The 19,432-nt window shown below is 33.9% G+C and overlaps 1 protein-coding gene across 1 annotated transcript; it reads left to right on the top strand.

Moving 5' to 3' along the window:
• Window positions 1-88: 88 nt before the first annotated feature.
• BBS1 (Bardet-Biedl syndrome 1) lies at window positions 89-18,697 on the top strand. The gene is made up of 16 exons (XM_089245873.1): window positions 89-210; window positions 1,210-1,382; window positions 2,692-2,781; window positions 3,989-4,113; window positions 5,760-5,806; window positions 7,769-7,810; window positions 7,924-7,996; window positions 9,469-9,600; window positions 9,916-10,022; window positions 10,539-10,659; window positions 12,323-12,551; window positions 12,877-13,035; window positions 13,368-13,501; window positions 14,393-14,527; window positions 16,325-16,411; window positions 18,512-18,697. The coding sequence occupies exons 1-16, from the start codon at window positions 191-193 to the stop codon at window positions 18,596-18,598; spliced, it is 1,761 nt and encodes a 586-aa protein (XP_089101999.1). The 5' UTR covers window positions 89-190; the 3' UTR covers window positions 18,599-18,697.
• Window positions 18,698-19,432: the final 735 nt, after the last annotated feature.

Raw genomic sequence — 19,432 nt, 5'->3', positions numbered from 1 at the left:
TATTTATGCCAAATTTTTAGGAAAATTGAAAAAAAAACCCAATTATTTTTTAATTTTATATCGATGGGAAATCGCACATTGGTCGTTGGCATGGTAACAAACCAACACACACACACACACAACAATTGTTGTACTGCATTATGAACGTGATCCTCTCGTGAAAAGCCATTGTTTAACAATCGCAGTGACAATGGATGAAGAATCAAACAAGTAAGTTTTATTTGTTGATTGACACTGTGTATATGTTTTAAAATTATCGTAAATGGTCATTAATGTAATAATTATATGAGTTAATAGTTGTACTTGTGGTCGATCACGTGAGTAGAGCTAGATCCAGGGATGAATGTCATCATGTTATTGTTTGTTTACATTAGTGTTTTCATACTGTGGTGGGCAATGTCACCCCTGGGGGGAAAAAAAGTTACGGATACAATGTAGGATCCCACGGGATTGCTCACGAGGGAGGGCTCTTGATGAGAAAAAAATAAAATCCTTAGTGTGGGGGGAAGGGTGTTTGATGAAAAAAATAGGTTGGGAAAAATGGTTTACACAAAAATTTACTATAGAGGGGCACATGAAAGATCCTATGAAGTGAGAGTTTTTCGCAAAAGTCTACGGCTGATTTATACTTCCATGAAGGCACATATATTCAAGCCTTCAAAAATATATGAGCAAATGATAATAAATTAACTCCACCAATCGCAGTGCCAAGGCTTGAAGCTTGTTCATGTGTGTTAAGTGATTTAGTAGTTAACGAATTTTAAGTTTTCAAGTCATTGGCGGAGATAGACTTGGAAGTCCGGGGGAGGGGCACCATGATGATGATGATGATGTCAATTCATATATAAATACATACATTAGATCAGTCGACTCCACCTTTGATGCTGGGGGGGGGGGGTACAATGCCCCCCACGCCCCCGTATCTCTGCCCATGTGGCAAGTTCTCAAAAAAATATTCCCATGTTAAGTGCAGGGCTTGACAAAGCAGAAAAAAATTTAGGTGGCAGAAAAGTTTCATGGATGTCACGAATTCTTTTAATGATAAAGTACATAAAATATAATTAAACATTATTCAAGATATACAGAAGACTGGATGTTGTGAAGAAACTCATCTAAAATAATAAATATCTTCACAACATCCAGTCTTCTGTATATCTTGTATTAACAAGTGGAGAGTGACATTCATGTCATTATTGTGATTGTTTGCAGACAAGACTCATCGACTTCTAAATGGCTTCATGCACATTATGATCCATTAGCAACTCTGTACACATTCTCTTCATGCATGTGTCTGGCTGACCTTCATGGTGATGGTGATTACAAACTGATCGTAGCAGATTTAGGTACTGGATCCTTCAACATGAAACTGAAAGTTTTTAAAGGTGAGACTTTGTTAATCCTTATCACACATAGTATTATTGATTACATCCTTGGTACTCGACTGGACTGTTATATCAATGTGTGATTTACAATTCTCACATGCAAAATTTGGGAAGGATGAGTAAATTTCATACATTCTGAGGTACGGTTACTTCTTGTATGCATAAAATGACTTTGGTGAGACAAAATTAATCAAATAACTTTCAATAGAAAACATATCAGGTATTCAGCTGGCATTAGAAACTGTCACTGCTTTCAATAAATTAAAAATATATCAATTTTTCTTGAATTATTATTTTTTGAATCTCAGAAGGGAGTTCATATCTCTCTCTCTCTCTCTCAGATACGTGATTAAAAATTACAGTATATACTTATACTCATGTATAAGCCAAGTTTTTTTGTTGAAAAATTTGTTCCTTATTTTGGGAGGGGGAGGGGTCAGCTCATACATGGGTCAGTTTTTGAGGAAAAAAATATTTCTTCCCCCCCCCCCTTCACCAAATCATGCAGCTACACAGCCTCTGCACAGCTAGCTTGAAGATTTGCAACTTAATTGGATGAGTTAGATGGCGTTGCTAATCAGTTGAGTGATTTTTGTAGCTATATTCAAACCCACAGAACTGATGATAAGAAAGTCAATTAAAAAAAAATTAAAAACATCTCTGACTTTGATACCTGGTAGACTTGCGTCGATTTTACAGCCGTTAGATGTTAGCGTCAACACGCCTTTAAGAAATTTATGAACTAAATGAATGAGTTCTAAAGATAAAGAAACAACAGAAAGCTGTGCCTTAAAGAAACCAGATGTTGGCTTGTTGTGCCAGTGGGTTCACGAGGCATGGAATTTTGTTTACACCAAAAGCATCATCAAATCCTTTAAAAAGTGCTGTAATATGATGGATGAACCGAAGGCGACATCGTCTTTGAAAGTGACGACGGCGATGACAACACAGTTGAAGTTAGAAAACAAAGATGTGATACTATATGATGACTTGGCTTTCGATGTAGAGCTTAGATAATCAAAGAAAAAATGGATTAGAAAGTTTGAATCATTTTTCATTGTAACTTCTCTTCTATTCCATGAAAATATATGAATTTTTTCCTCTCTCAATAGCTCTGATGTTTGGGGGTTGGCTTATTCATGGGTTTTCAATTCATTGCAGTTTCGGTGGTCCAGAAGTTAGAAGGTGGGATTAGACACGAGTGTATATACAAATATTTTTTTTGTCACCAACTTCATTATTATAGTAATTACTGTACATACTTCTCCATCATTTATTGTTCAAATATGAACGAATAGTTTCGTTACAGGGATTCACCTTCTCTCTGAACATACTATCATCGATCTTCCTACTGGTGTAGTTTCTTTCCATATGGACACATGTGATCCAAGAGCACCAGGTAAATATTAAAAAAACTCATTTTATAGAAATTAGTAGCAAATGTGTGTTTTGTTTTAATCATGTTTTTAAAGCATTAGGAGCAAAGCATGATATTAATTTTTATGTAGAATAAATTATTTCAGATACAATTATAGTTAAATATCTGTACTTGGATCCCAGATAAGAGGGTAAGCCAATTAATGAACATAATTTTTTTATATTCTCAATCATATTTACATAAAAAATATGGAGTTTAACCACTTTATTGAATGTTTTTATACCCTTCCGAGTCAGTTCAAAATTTTATTCATTCATGTGGTGCTTGAAAAAAAAAGAAGGTTTTTTGGCATTCATTTAGCAGCAGTGACATCTGAACTAATGGGCCCACTCAAGCATAGGGCCATCTCAAGAGCATTATAGGCCCCTGGGCCAAGTGAGTTTTCTGAGGCCCTACCCGGCTAAATATGCTTGCCAACAAATTTATATGCTTACTCTAGAAAATTTTAATCATATCTCATTTTTGGGAGGCCCCCTTCTACTCTTGAGGCACTCGCAGGTTGTACCTGGGTGGGGCCTAGCATTAATATGGCATAGTCCTTGGAACCTTGGGTACAGAAGGGACCTTGTGATTATTAGATCAAGTTGCAATTTTCAAGAGTGAGTACATAAATTGGTAGGTGGGTATTTCTAGCTTTTTAAGGGGGAAAAATCACCTTGTTCAGGGGTCTATGATGTTCTTAAGATGGCTCTGTTTAGCAACATTATTAAAAAATATGAATGATAGCATGAAAAAAAGGGGAAAAGATTGCAAATACAGTAAAACCCTCTCTTAACAGACACCCTTTCAGATGCGATCAGGGCCGCAACTAAGGGAAGCAGGCAGGTCTGATGCCCCGGGTGCTGGACCAGTAAGTCACCAAATTCATTTATCACAACTGCTCCTTCTACCTCAATAAAATGCGTGCTTGCCCAGCTGACGAAGTATCTAGTTGCAGCCCTCGATGTGGTCATTTCTCTTTTACAGTCAAATAATAATTTCCTCATATATAATAAAAGTATGCTTTTCAAACCAGCTATTAATGGTCACCCCGCTCTTTTATAGATGAATTTTTTTGTCCCACCAGTGTCCACAAAAGGGAAGTTTTACTGTATGCCTTTGTTCTTAAATAATGACCTAATCATGTGTGTGTGAATAGTTAGATACATTTCCTTTGTTATATTCTCAGCCATAGCTGTGGCTTCTGGAGCACATATTTACATATACAAGAACATGCGCCCTTTCTACAAATTTACTTTACCACCGTTAGAAGTGTGTTCATCTGAAATGGATGCATGGAACCAAGCCAAAGATGTAAAGTTGCATGTTTCTTATTTCAAAATCAGTTTGTATAGTGGTATTTCACATATAATTTTTATTGTTTTATGAGGAATGTACTTTCTAAACTGTGTATGCTGGGCTCTGTGAAAATACTCCTTGCATGCACAAAATCACCTTATAAACAACTTGTATTCATGGTATCACCTCATCATCTGTATTACAGGGTATTAAAAAATCAGATTTTTTTGAATAAAATTAACTGATTGCTTATTAATTAAAACAAATCTTGTTAATCATTAAGAATGCATATTTCCGTATCACCTACCTATTTTTTTTCACCTAATCTCTCAAATTTAATGAATGAATTACAAACGAACAAAATGAACTACAAGCAAAAAATATGAACTACAAGCAAAAAATATGAACTACAAGCAAAAAATATGAACTACAAGCAAAAAATATGAACTACAAGCAAAAAATATGAACACCAAAAATCTATTTTTATGTAACATGAAAGGTTGTTGAGCTCAAATGAACTTCATGGATTAAAATTTTTCTTATAGAGAAAAATGCTTTCATTCATGAGGCCCCCTCCTATCAAAATGAATCAGTGGTGGCAACTCAGTATACATATGGTGCAGGTTTCTCAATTCACCCGATGTACAATCAAAGGGCCATTTAGCACCAACAAAATAAAAAACAAGGCTTTTTTCTTGCACAATTGGTGGAAATGTTTCTGACTTGCACGATGTTGCTTAATAGTTTACACATTTTTATTCTTTCACAGATTTAATGAGTTTTGGTAAAAAACAGGCAAACTCAAAATTTTAATACGAAAAGTAAAGTAAAAAGCCCAACAATAGTTATATGTCGGTACATCTATTATGTTTTGAATTAGCAATTAGGGCATTGAATTCAAGGCTTTACACAAAAAATAATTCCTCGGTTTATTTAATCAGGGGATCCCTAGTGCTGCAGATTGTAATGCATCGAAAGTATTTTTGCAGTTTAGCTAAGTTCAACTCCCTATATTTTTCTACAATTTTTTCCATGCACAGAATCTAGAAATAGAGCAGCTATCTTCCTGCATTGGTCTAAGTCTATATTTATTCCCAAAGATCTTCAATATTTCCTTTAATCATGATCTTTACCGTATAACAATAACATGCATACCATACCAGGTTACTTTTACTTCAATATTATTGTAGTTATATAAAGAAAAAACAAAATTTAAATCAAGCTGATTTAAATCAGCGTACCTTGCTGTATTATCATTGCAGATAAAGAATTGGCCCACAAAAGTGAAAAAAAGAAATTATATAGTGGGAACATTGACGATGAGTTTGGACAACAAAGAGATAATCAAGCTTATAAAGATTTATGTTATATTATGTTAAGTATTGGAAATAGAACTGAATTATCTGTTTTTGAAGACAGTCTCATTCAAACTGAATTTAAATCATTATTTTATATTACTGATGTTTTTTTTTTCATCTTTTTTTTGCAAAGAGAGTATTTAAAAGATTTTTTTTTTTGCTTTTGGCATTGATTATAATATTGTGAGCTTTATAATACATTTTTCTGATGCTTGTGAAAATGAGTTTTATTGTTCTAATTTTCCTGATAAAATGATGATAGCAATGTGTTGGGTATAACTGCAATGCAAATTCTGATTTCAGGAAATAATTGATGTCAATATGTTGAAAGAATACTTGGAAAATATTAGGTATGTAGACCTTCCAATTTAATTTTTCAGAATGTTTTTTAGTTTTACCTTATTACAATTATTTTAGGCAGGCCTATTCTGATCACATTGCATTAAAGTTGCCTAACTGACATACTTACAATCAGTTTTTCCCGATAAAACATAATCATAAACATTGTATTCAAGTTCTACAGATTTAAACCAGAGGTATATGGACATTATTTTTGTTTTTTTTTAAATAATCTAATGCGTGTGAGAGTCTTAGAATTTCAATTAGAGTAATTTAAAGGATTTAGAGGAAATTAGGAGGTAGGGAAAAAGACAGGTTCTAATTTTCCTTCAATTGAATCTAGGATTCTGACTATTCCTCCCAACTGTTTATTAAATGTAGCAATTTGGCTAATCAGATGGAAAAAGTTTTAGCCAAATGAGAGAGAAAACCTTAGCCAAATTGATGAGTCATAAAATGCAGATTCTAAAACAACTTATATAAAGTTGAAGATCAGAGGTGGATTTAATGGGGGCACAGAGTGCGCACCTTGGGCCCCAAAAAACCCAAACTTTACACTTTTTTTTCTAACTTAAGGGGTCAGATATTTTCGTCTGTGCCTGGGACCTCAATTGACCTTAATCTGCTTCTGTTCCAGATGGAAATATAAATCAAAATGCAAACCAAGTATATATATAAATAAAAATTAATTAATATAAATGTAAATTACAGTGCAAAAAATATTTTAATTCTCAAGAATTCGCCGAGATTTTTTTGCTGCCCATAATTCAAAAGTATTTTCGAATTCGAATTACTGCTTGCTGGGATCATTAACAGAAATAGAAATACTGTTATTTGTATTTTTTATATCCATTCTGTTCCTCAATGGTTTTTTAATAAGGTTCATGATGCTGATGGAAGGACTATCATGGAGTAAAGGGTTCAAACAATAGGTTGCTTTTTGAATGTAAGCTCTTAAGGCTGCAATAAACAAGTCGCGGTTCCAGATGAGGTTGATCACCCCTGTCAACCCCTCGCCCTTCTCTGGAACCGTACCAAAAGTCATTGAACATTGTTTGCGATTGGCCAACAGAAATTTTCACTTCCAGATTTTTGCACATGTATCGAAGACCAATTCAACCATATTGATGGTTGAATTGGTCATTCAACCAAATTATTGGCCAAATGGATATTCATGATTTGTCGAATTCAATCTTTTATTTATTTACCGAATGAAATATTTTGCCGTGATTTGGCACAATGGCGAGTGGCAGTGTGAACCCTGATTGACTCATTTTTCAGAAAATTGTGATCATATATTTCTAAAATTGAGTAGACCTATTAATATCTTTGCCATTTATTTTTGACTCACATATATATATATATATATATATATATATATATATATATATATATATATATTTCATAAAGAATAAATTTTTCTCTTCTTTAGAAAAACCATATAATAATAAAACTAATAAATAATTCAGGAAAAGTGGTTGAAATTTGTTCCTAATGATTCCAAAGGTTATGAAATACGATGCTTCTTTCAGTTGTTTCAGTAATTTTTTTTTTAACACAATGGGTCCCATTTATATACACACAAGAGATAGAAGACTACTACTACTTAAGAACGGCTAATTTGACTAAGAGTCATGATTTTAGGTTGATTTCAAATAGCGAAGCTTCTCTATACCACTATCAAGAATTTGAACTTAGACTTGACACACCTAAGGTTTGTGAGCTAACCATTTGGCAGTCAAGTAGCTTATTTCTAATCATTATTACTATAATCATCAGAATTTTTTTTGCCGCATAATATTGCATATAATAATCCTGTTGCGTTATAACAATCCATTGCAGAATGATTATGACACAAATAGAGGTGAAATTGATAGCTTTTGTATTTCATACTGAATTTATATGGAATATGTGTGTTATATCATATTTATAATTATTAATGTACCATATTTTCTGATCTATTTACTTCCCAGGGCAGAGATTGGTGAAGCATCTCTAACAGCTCGGTCACAAAGGTACATAAATATGTATGATTCAAAAATTTTAATTAAAAACTATTAAAAATTATTTTTGTTAAAATAATATCTTCAGTTGTTTGAATACTATTATTTTTCTGACTGATACTCAGATTCCTGATGCTTGACCAAGACGAAATGGAGAGTTTTTTCCAGCAGCATAAACAGTTTCCCCTTAAAAAGCAGGTGACTAAAATATTGTATTATTTCTGCTGAAAATTATCATTTGATATTGAAATTGGTGATTGAATAGCTTGATAAACAAATAGTGAGAGGGAAAACATGTTCTTTGAGATATCTAAGTTTAAATACCAAGCATTGAAAACTTGGCAAAGATGAATTGAAAACTTATTATCTTTAGAAATTTCTCTGGAAAAATGAAAAAGGTTTGAAAAATTGCAAAATTCATAAAAAACTTTTTTACCTTAGCATCTGACTTGATCAGGTATGCTATAATTTTGTCCGCTGAGCGATGACTGAAGTGTCAGATTAAAAGTGACGAGGGGCCCTAGGTCAGCATTTTATTTTGCTTTCTCCACAGAGAGGCTTCTCCGGCAGACCTTTAACATTATACTTATATAAATACAGAAATTCAAGCATCTACCACTTCTAATATGTAAAACAGATGGCAGAATTTCTTGAAATACTCATAACTCTGACATCATAAATACGTTAGGACCTACTCATATACTCACACACTCTGCCTATTCTGGCTTGCATCAATTTATTAGAGATTTTTCAGGAAGAAATGTTTATGGAGTGCATGTACGTAGTAGTAGTAGTTGGTCGAGAGGGACTGTTATATATTTCTCTGATGACAACACCCTTTTCATGCCAAAGCACATGTTATGATTTTATATATAAACTCCTGAAAAAAAACCATCTCATTAATAATAACAAACTAATAAAAAACCACGCATCTCATCCTTACTAAATAAACCCTCTCTACTATTAATTGTATTTACAATTCTATTCCCAATAATCCTATATCCTAAGAGCTTAACTAAAAGCAAATAAATAGACATCCTTCATTATGAAAAAAATTATGTGAACGCACCTACAAACCCCTCCTCTTAAGTCGAAATCAAGCATCCAGTGACCCAAAACCACACCTAAAGAACAGTTAGCAGCTGCTCATAAAACCAATCTCATGCCTTAAATTAATTGCAAATTAATCATAATACACCCTACCTTCTTCTCATTACCAATGAAAGTGCAACCCAGCTCCCTCACAGCGTTTATATTAATTTACTACAAAGAGATAGGACGGTGCCAGACTATCTTTATAGTAAATTAATATAAAAGTTGTGAGGGAGCATATTTTCATATGCACTTGTATTTGCCATTTCTATTGTTATAGAGTCTAAGAACTTTTTATTGGTAAAATTTAGCATAAATTTATAATTATCAAGAGATTAACAAGCGCTAAATAGGATTCAACAATAATTTTTGAGGTTTTGAGATGGATGCTTTTTTTCATTATATGGTATTTAATGAAAAAAAATATTTTCATATGCACATGGAATAAATGAATCACTTTTTGATCAGCAAAATAATCGAATGACTTGGCTAAATTATAATTTAAAAAAAAAGATAACAGAATCAGTTTCAGTCATTTGTGCTGTGGTTGAATTTTTTTTTTAATTTTCTCATCACAGACTGTAGTCACATGCCTAAGTTCAATGAAAAAATCATTAGCAGAAGAAGATGCTGTAAGCTGCCTGGTACTTGGTACAGAAAGTAAACATATCTATGTATTGGAGCCAGATGCATTCACAATATTAGCTGCTGTAAGTTACTGACATAATTATGTTATAATAAAAAATTATTCAAATCAAACAAATGAAAAGAGCTCATATATAAATAGCATAAAAAAATCATTTCAGTGCATTAGTATTTATTTGAAACTATATTATTCAAGATTTTAATAGATTTGATTTTTGTTATTCATCTCAACATTATTTATTTTTATAAATCACTATATGCATACGCACCATGTTCTGATGGCCTTAAATTCATCAAATATTAATCACATTAAATTGTATGCAAAAATGTGATATTGGCAGACGAAGCCTGGTTTCAAGTCTGAATTCACCTGTTTGCAGATGACTGTTCCTAGAGTACCCGTTTTCTTGGATGTGAGTGGCCTTTTTGATGTTGAGTTCAAGATTGTGGTGGCATGTAGAGATGGATGTTTATATATGTTAAAAAGGTGGAACAAGTATTTTCTTTCCATAATTTGTTTTTATGTATAATATTAATCTTGACTTTCAATGTAAACATATGCTGTACAGTCTGAACTGTTTTCACCTCTGATTACTAGGTCATCTGTAGTAACAAATCAAAAATATGCATCGGTGCAGTACCAAACATTCAAACTGCAAGATAAGCAAGTTACAGTGTAAATTCAGTCATGTTGGTCTACTTTATCGCTCACCAACTCCGGTCATATATTGCCATATGGCAATTTCCCACCAGTGGAGTTGGTTGGTGGCAAATGAAGGCGCCATCAATTGATGGCCACCCCAGGCTCGGTAGGTAAAAAACTTGTTTCTGATGTTCTATGCCTGGATTCAAACCTGTGGATCTTGACAGTAATCTTCATAGCAGAAGACGAGCATCTTCGTGTTACGTTGTTCTGGCACTGATGATGTAGTAAAAGATAAATTTCATTCTTTTCTCAATATAATGAAGTATGAAGCAACTTTATTTTAAATTTCCTTGTCAGGGGATATAAAAGTGCTCGCTTATGTGTGGAATTGCGATCTCAATGTGTGGGTTTGCAGAGAGTGAACAACAACATTGTGGTTGGCACCACGGATGACAATCTTAGCTGCTATACTAATAAGGTGAGTTTTTACTTCAATTTCTGCCATAATATTTATTACTGCCGTATTTTAAAATGATTGAAGGCTTCATTTGTTGTAATTAATGTTATCCCTTGTTATGCATGATACATTTAGAATTCACTAGCATGACCCTCTTTCAAATTTGATTGATCATGCCATTAACCCTTGCTGCGGCATTGACGAAATATCTTGCCTAACTTTATGCATTGTATTTCGGTAATCATGAGATATCTCGCCTAACTTTATGACTTGTATTTCAGTAATCATGAGATATCTTGTCTAACTTTATGCCTTGTATTTCAGTAATCATGAGATATCTTGTCTAACTTTATGCCTTGTATTTCGGTAATCATGAGATATCTTGCCTGACTTTATGCCTTGTATTTCGGTAATCATGAGATATCTCGCCTAACTTTATGCCTTGTATTTCGGTAATCATGAGATATCTCGCCTAACTTTATGCCTTGTATTTTGGTAATCATGAGATATCTCGCCTCCTTAAAAAAACCCTCTTATTTCAGAAAGACAATTTCTGTATGACAGACTTTGTTCACAAACGTAATTTCTACCTCTCCATAATCTGTCAGATCAACTGTCAGTGGGCAGAGTCAGCTTTTGTTCAAAGTTTGATAGCGGAAGAAGAGGAACATTTTTCTTCTTTCTCGTAGGGGTATTATAGGAATATGTGTGTGCACTTTAAATAAATACACATAACAAGTATATATATTACAAGGAAACAAACTTCATATTAGGTTCAAAACACATAACAAGCATTACGCAGACACAAACTTCATAATAGGTTCAAAACACATGCATGCACATTGTGCCATGTACAAATTCGTTGGAAATTCTGTAGAGGAATGTGTATGAAGTGCATGTACGGCTGAGCAGTAGTACAGTGTAAATAATAGAAAAGGCTAGAGTTTGACTCTAGTTTCTACTCTTCCTATGTTTGTTATCCTCATAGTTGGTGGAGAGAAACTATGTATCACCTGCACAAAATCAGGAAAAAGTATTCTGCCTGAAAAAAAAGTGTGGTATTTTATAGAGGGTTTAATGATTAGGGTTTGATGGTAATGCGAGTTGTAATGTGGATTTGTGGAATTTCAAAAATATTAAAGTATTAAATACTGAAATCAAGTAATATATAAATGTTTAAATATTAAAAAAAATGTTTTAAGGTCATAACAAAAATATATATCCTTGTATTTTAAAAAGAATATTTTTATAAGAAATTTTTTGTGCATTAATAAACTTTGCCTATTCCTATATTCCTATTCTTGCTCAGACTTCCAAGAAAGCAATGATCTTGATCAGTATTTGTCTATGAAATATATCTGTGAATGATTTTTCACGTTGCAGCCTTATAATGATAAATATTATTATAATTTGTTGGTACTTCATTTTTTATATCTGTATGGGGTTTTTTTTTTTCAATGTATAAAATTGGACGGATTACACTGATGAAATTAAGCTACTGATCCAATTGAAAAGTTCATTTCAATTTTATGTTCAGAGATTTTTGTAGTTTCTCACCACATAATGTTTTCAAATGGCTTTGAAACTTGATAATATAAATTTTCATATAGTGTTTAATTCTTTCATCTGTTTGTATTTTTTGAGCGATTAATTTGAATCCTGAATTTTTTTCACTTATGAACAGGGAAAGTGCCTTTGGACAGTGAAATTGCAATCGAATATAGTGGCAATGGAAGCAGTAGAAGTGATGCAGTTAGGATTGAGGCTCGTTGCCGTGGCTCTCGGCAATGGGCTTGTTCAACTTTTCCAGGACAAATTCTTGGTAGATGTATTGGCAGCAGAAGATGTAGTTACTGGAATAAAATTCGGCAGGTTTGGAAGAGAAGACAGCTCCTTGATCATGTGTATGAGAGGTATGCTGCCCTTTTACTGAAAATATATATTATCTAAATTATATAAATTATTACAAATGTGTGTTAAATTTTAATAAGTATAATGGGAATATTACAGACATTCAGAATGAGATATTGAAGTTTTCAACATCATATAGGTAACCCACAAAACAAATTATACATTTAATACATAAGACACACATTGTTATTAATTTTTTGGCTTTCTAAAATGTGATGTGTTGCATTTAATTGACTATCGGTGGTTTTTATTATTCAAATTCAGTCATTAACAATGCCTTTTTAAAAATGATAAAAAGCTCTTTCAAAAATCAATTTTTTTTTATAGGTGGAGGAATATCTGTGAAAATTTTGAAACGTACAGCCCAGTTTGAGACCCGTACTGTTGCATCTACTAACCCATCACTTCAGAACACCAGATTAAACTTACCTAAAAAAACCAAATTGTTTGTTGACCAAACTATGAGAGAGCGTGAAAACTATACTAGTGAGGTTTTGCTTCATAGTTGCTCATTTTTTATCATATTTTATATATTCATCGTTTGTTTTTCAGAAACATTTTATTTTTCTTAAGTCAATTATACTAAGTCATTTAATTGAAATTTTTATTTATCAATATTTTTGAAGGAATTATATTTCTGTTTCTTCTTTGAAGTAAAATAGAATCATCTGTATGGTATAGTATTTCATAATTTTTTAATTATGGCGGAAATGTGCTAGGATCGATGCAAAAACTGAAATTTATCTTGATTAGCATGCCAACTCACAGCTTTTGGTTGCTTGCCTTAATGATTTCTACTCCTCTGTTTTTTTGTGTAGTTATGCATCGAGCTTTTCAACATGATTTATTCAAACTTCGATTGACTGTAGCTAGAGAATATGTAGCCGCTCTAACCTCAAGAGAAAACCCAATATCTTATGGCTTAGCCGATCCTCTCAAGCTATCAGCTCAGGTAAAAATATTTCATATCTTTATGTTTGAACTGTGTTGAAAATTAAACCAATTCTCAGTAATCATAAAATCCTCAGTTTCAATGTTTACCATTTTTATTGAAAATTCTTTAGCAGCCAATTATGAAAATCATTATAATAAATGTGCATTTTTAATTGTCTATCTAACATTGCCAACGTAATATGACATGACATGTCTACATAACAACAAAAGGCATTAGGAAGTAAATAAAAATAGCATGAGAATCTCAGGTGATAGAAATGAAATTAGCAAATGAAATTTGGAATGCAGGTAGTTGATACAATGGTGACGGATTTCAAACCAGTATACATGTACAACTTAATCATAAAATTTATAACATTCTTATTATGTGTTCATATTGTTTATGTACATACACATGTATAGTCTGAGAAGAACACAATATGACCTATAGAGATGTTTCATTCCAAAATCTCCAAATATCCAGCGAATATGGGTTAAACCAGAATTTGAAACGCTAACAAAATCTCACAAACTAATTTTCCCACAGCAATTATAACATGTAGAACCTAGCCCTTTAGAGTGAAATGCCTCCTGTGAGTTCAAGTTCTGAAGTTGTGAAAAGACACAAATAGATTTTCTACCCTTTGTAAGAGTGAAAACCCACTCCGTCAACACACTTGTGATTAATGATGAAGAATTCACCACTACACCACACCATGTATTAGCAACAGTTCATTCTCAGAGACTCATGTTGTAGATTTAGTGATGGAAGCGTTTCAATTTTTGTGACACTGATTTGCTATGAAACAAATTCACTGCTTCTAGGCTGAAGAAGTTTCACTTCAAAAATGGTTTATAATTGAAATTAAGAGAGACTCATTTGCATCATAGTTTTCTTTTCTTTTTATAGGTTCAAGGACTGGGTCCTCATTTCAGGTTGCATCTTGAATTACAAAACACTTCAAAAAACAAACCATCTGTCAACTTATTCCTGACATTTCATTGTGACACAAGAATATATAAGATTGGCAGGACTTACATACCAGTAATGCTATTTTTTTGTTTTATTTCGTTCTCACTTACCTGTAGAGCAATAAAGATATGCTTTTACTCTACCAATTATTCAGTTAGACAAATATTTTGCATGTGTATTGTGTTTTGAAAATTTCTGTTTGTGATTAGAGGTTTCTCCACTTTCGGAACTATTTACAACCTCTAATATCTTAAAATAAATATTTATTTTGAAATTTGAAAAAAAGATATTTAAGTGTTGCACTCAGCTTATACATTAGCTTTATAAGCTCATCCCTCAACTAAATTGAAAAAGGATCATGAAAGGTTCTGACAGAAACAAACTCTACTTTAGCATATCCTACAATAAAACCTTATTTTTATTTATAAACAGAGATAGCTAATGCTATCATAGGGGTCATTCAAGTATTATGTCAGCATCAATTGGGGGAAGGGGGTTTTGGATTTGCTGACTTTTTATGACAAGGGGGGTTTGGATGATGCTTACGTTATCAACCACCCTTTATGAAAATATGAAATACTCTTGATGGCATCTTACTCAGTGTGCCAAGTATGAGAAAAATCTTTTGCTAGTTTGTGGGCACCTGAATTAACATTCTCCCTTATGATAAATCCCTTACAGAGCTTCAGTGATCTCTAAATGTTCCACGGATCCTTCAAGTGCTCTGGAAATGTTTACGGGAAGCGTAAGTGCTCGGGAACTGTGCAACGCATTACTCAAGTGATCCGTAGTTATGCTACGGATCACTTAAGTAATCTGGGAATGTTCTGCGGGTAACCTGAGTGATGTAGAACCGCACCGGGAGGGGAGGGGGGGGCGCTTAAGTGCTCTAAAATTGTGCCACATGTCACTCAAGGGATCTCTAAATGTGCTACAGATCGTTTAAGTGTTCTGGAACTGTGTCGTGGGTTACTTAAGTGATCGTTGAATGTGCCACAGGCCTACTTCAGTGATCTGAAAATGTACCACGGGCCACTTAAATGCTCTGGAATTGTGTCATGGATCATTTAAGCGATCTGTAAATGTTCCACTTAGTTCATACAGAATTGGGTTTGAGGGGGCAATCCACATCACATAACTTTCAGGGCTACATTTGGTTAGGGTTTACGGGTCAAGGGTTTAATATGTATGGCTTAAATGGTGGGTCGCAATGAATTTCTTAAAGAGAATTTTATTTTGAGTTCTTACCTTTCAAATAGCATTGAAATTAACAGAAATTTATTACAATTACATATAAAGGTACTTTCTTTCGAAATTTTAATTTTTTTTAATGTTTTTTACATGTAAAAAATTTTTCAACTGGGGGGTGCGCACGAACCGTCCCCCTATGCCCCTTCCGCGTACGTTTTTGATCCCACCAATATGTGTTAGGAGGCAGTGCTGACGAAATTTTGCTGACAAGGGGGGGGGGGAGGGGTCTAAAATGGCTAAAAATTTGCTTACTTAATACTTGAACAGCCCCATACCATATTTAACATAATGATATCAATATAATATTTTCATTATAATGTCGTTATGATATTACAAAGGTTATCAACGGTCAGAAGTTCTTGACCATTATGAAAAAGGAAATGCTCAGGGAATCTGTTTTACACCCCTCCCCTTGTGCTATACATACAAATATAAATTTATACCACCAATAAATACATAAATGCAATGAAGGCTTTGGACTAATTAATAAATAAATGTCAGGTTTTCCAAATCATGAAAAAAAATTTTTAAATCATATTTTGTTGGCAATGCTTAAATCAAAATCAATACAAAACTCTCTGGAAATTCTGAAAATTATTCCCCCACTTTTTTTTAAAGATATCATTTTTGGCACCTGGACTTCCTTATACTCTCATCACTCCAGTTGAATGTATTAGTGAAGTCAACATTTCAGATGTGATCAAGGTAAGCTTTCTGAAAAATTGAAGTACCATAATGAATAAGTAGGACTTGTCTGTCCATCTAAGTAAAGTAATCTTATATAAAGAAAGGATAATTTTCATATATATAATTCTACATTTTTAAATTATCAATTCGAAAGATTTCCAATATTGCACTGGAAGACTTTTAGTGTATTAATACAATAACCTTCGGATTGGTTTTTGTTCCTTTTCATCATTAACTTTTTGCAGTCCTATTTTGAGGTGGAACAATATCTCTTAGATACCACATCCTCCTAGATAGATACTACTACTGAGCTATCTAGGACAGTGGTTCTCAACCTTCGGAAGCCAGTGGCCTGGTTGAATTATTATTTTTTGAGTGGAGAAGGTCTGTGTGTAAACACAACTGATGGGAAATAAATGGGGAAATGAAATGATGAATCACTCACGGCACGGTTTGACTGATGTCAGGGCTCAGTGGTTGATATAGGCATAAGCAGAATTTTCTCGGGGGGGGGGGGGAGGAGAGGGAAGGGGGGTTCAATTTTTTTTTTCTTCTCAAAGGGGGGGGGGTTTACGTTTTTTCTTGCAAAATAACACTATAATCTCTGCTTGAATGGTGGTTGAGAAACACTGAACTAAAAGGTGGAAAAACTGGTTCTCCATTGTTATAACAATCCCCATACTATCACAAGAAGGCTCCTTAAGTTTGGCTTCTTAGAAGAACTAATAACCTATACCAAAAGTGCAATTGATAGGATTCAGAGGCCTTCTTCACTTTGTAGGAGGCAATATAAAATACGAACTGTACCAACGAAGAACCGAAAAAATCTCTGAACCAGAAAAGGTTGATAGATATGTGATCTTCAATGCAGTAGTACCGTGATATGCTATTTAATTCACCCCTGAAAGTTAATTTCATCGGGTATATCTTGTAGCCTGGATCATGTTGGACAAAGAAAATAGTGAAGTGCCGGCTGATTCAGTCCACACCTGCAAAATGCTAATATGTATATAAAATCAGTCTGCATTGTATAATACAGCACACTCTATTTATAAGCGCAATGAGGGTACTTTTGCTTCCATGACAAATATAATAAACATGGTCAAGGAAACAGATATTTTCTGGATACTATACGAGGTGAACTTGGAAAGAAATGTCATCTGGCCTCCTCTGGGACACGAACCCATGCCCTCTTGTAAACTGGGCAAGCATTGCTACCATCTACACCATAGCAGACGCGACCCTGCCTTCCTTATTTCGCGCATTGGGGCGTGAGGTATTGAAGTAGAGCATTAGTTGCCTCTCTTAACTTCAGAAAATAGTCCCCATGTGGGACAATAGAGAGAGATAGACAGCTTTCTTCTCAGCTCAAGATATCAAGGAAACAGATATTTTCTGGATATTATTACATAATCAGTCAGACAACGCTGTTGGCTTCAACTTAGTCAAAGTGTGTGTGTGTGCTTAATGCGAGTCATTTCATTTATGTTTCATGCTAATAAGTTGGATATGTGCTTGTTAGTTGGAACATTTTCAATTGATAGTTTTCTCTTGTAATTTGGATTGTTTTGAAGAAAAGACAGTTGTTGCCAGAAGTGGATTTATGTTTTTGTCTTTTTTATTCCAAAAATAAAAGTAAAGTTTTAATAACATGACAGAGGCACATGATAATTTTTGATATTGTGAATGAAGTGACTTTTTAATAGAATCTATATATTTTGATAAAACTTTGAATTATCGAAACTTTTAACATACCCCTACTCCCTCCCCATGCGTGTTTGTGCAATACCTGCTAGAGATAATTTATCTCTAGGATGTATTGGTTTGTGAGGAACTAAGCAAGTATATACTGTGCTGCTTCCTCACAGCAGCCCAGACCCCCATCCCTCCTAATGACGGGCTGGTTCTGAGGTTTTCTATGTGGCCGGAAGTATGTGCCAGCCCATCCATTTACAAACTAACTTTCGAAATCATAGTGCATTGTTCTGAGCATTAGGTTTCGGGCATCCTGACAAGACAGACGGCAATGATCAAGAAAACATTTCTTGTGAGTGATGAATATAATGACTGATCCATGTGTTGTAATCAATAATTATCATTGTTTTTTCTTCCCTTGAGGTTTTTGTGCTAAAGAAAGGCCAGACTGTGCCCATCATTACTGCCATCATCAATATGCCACTGAGCGAAGCTATGCTTCCATCATGAAAGCTGTGTTGAGAGCTGTATTTGTAATTAAATGATCTGTATAGTATTTTATTTTTGATTGAGGGAATTTGTTTTAAGTAAATATTCTAGTCGATTCTGTATTGTGTGTATTTCTTCTGAGATTATTTATAGTTAGTACTTTTTCATGCAGTTGCGTCTGAGCCGGGGATGCTGTGGGTGCCCGAGCACCCACTGTAATTTATGACATGAGGTCTGATCACCCACCGAATCGATTCAGAAATCAAAATTTCCTACTTAAATATCAAAATGAGTAGCTGCATAACGCGACCGCACCTGTGCAGCATGTGTCTAGCTTCAACGGCGGCTCTGGTGCCGTGTACGTAGCGTGGGAAACATTTAGAAGTGATCGAGCTGAATCAATGTTGGCGATACTCAATTTTCCCTCTCAACATATAAATAGCGCTATACCAATACCTTTAGCTAAGTAACTTCGCGATAAAAGATGAATCAGCAATCGAAGACCATGCTGCAAGTTGGAAACATAGCACAAGTATTGAGAGAATCATCGCGTTTTTTACGACAACCTAAAAAAAAATATCTAAATTCGGATTTTTCCATTGCATCTCGACATGCGTCGGAACCAAAGTAGTTCAAAGACACACGTACTATGGTACAGCTTACCATACGCCACGTGCCCGATGTTCTTTCTTGCTTCCTTTCTATTTAATAGCGATTTTATTATATTATTCCCATGATCTGTTATTTTTTTCCCCTGTCTGTCGTTCCGATATACCTCACTATCACATCTTTCATTACAAAGAGTGGAAACAAACAAAAAAAGAATGGAAGTTTCCAGGTAGAGAAAGAACATCG

This window comes from Pholcus phalangioides, unplaced genomic scaffold (assembly GCF_987345545.1).
Source record: "Pholcus phalangioides strain wild (caught in Gottingen) unplaced genomic scaffold, Ppha-v1.0 ptg000016l_1, whole genome shotgun sequence".
Classification (NCBI taxonomy): Eukaryota; Metazoa; Arthropoda; class Arachnida; order Araneae; family Pholcidae; genus Pholcus; species Pholcus phalangioides.
Note: the sequence above shows the minus strand (reverse complement) of the source record. Positions and strands in the feature narration are given on the sequence as shown.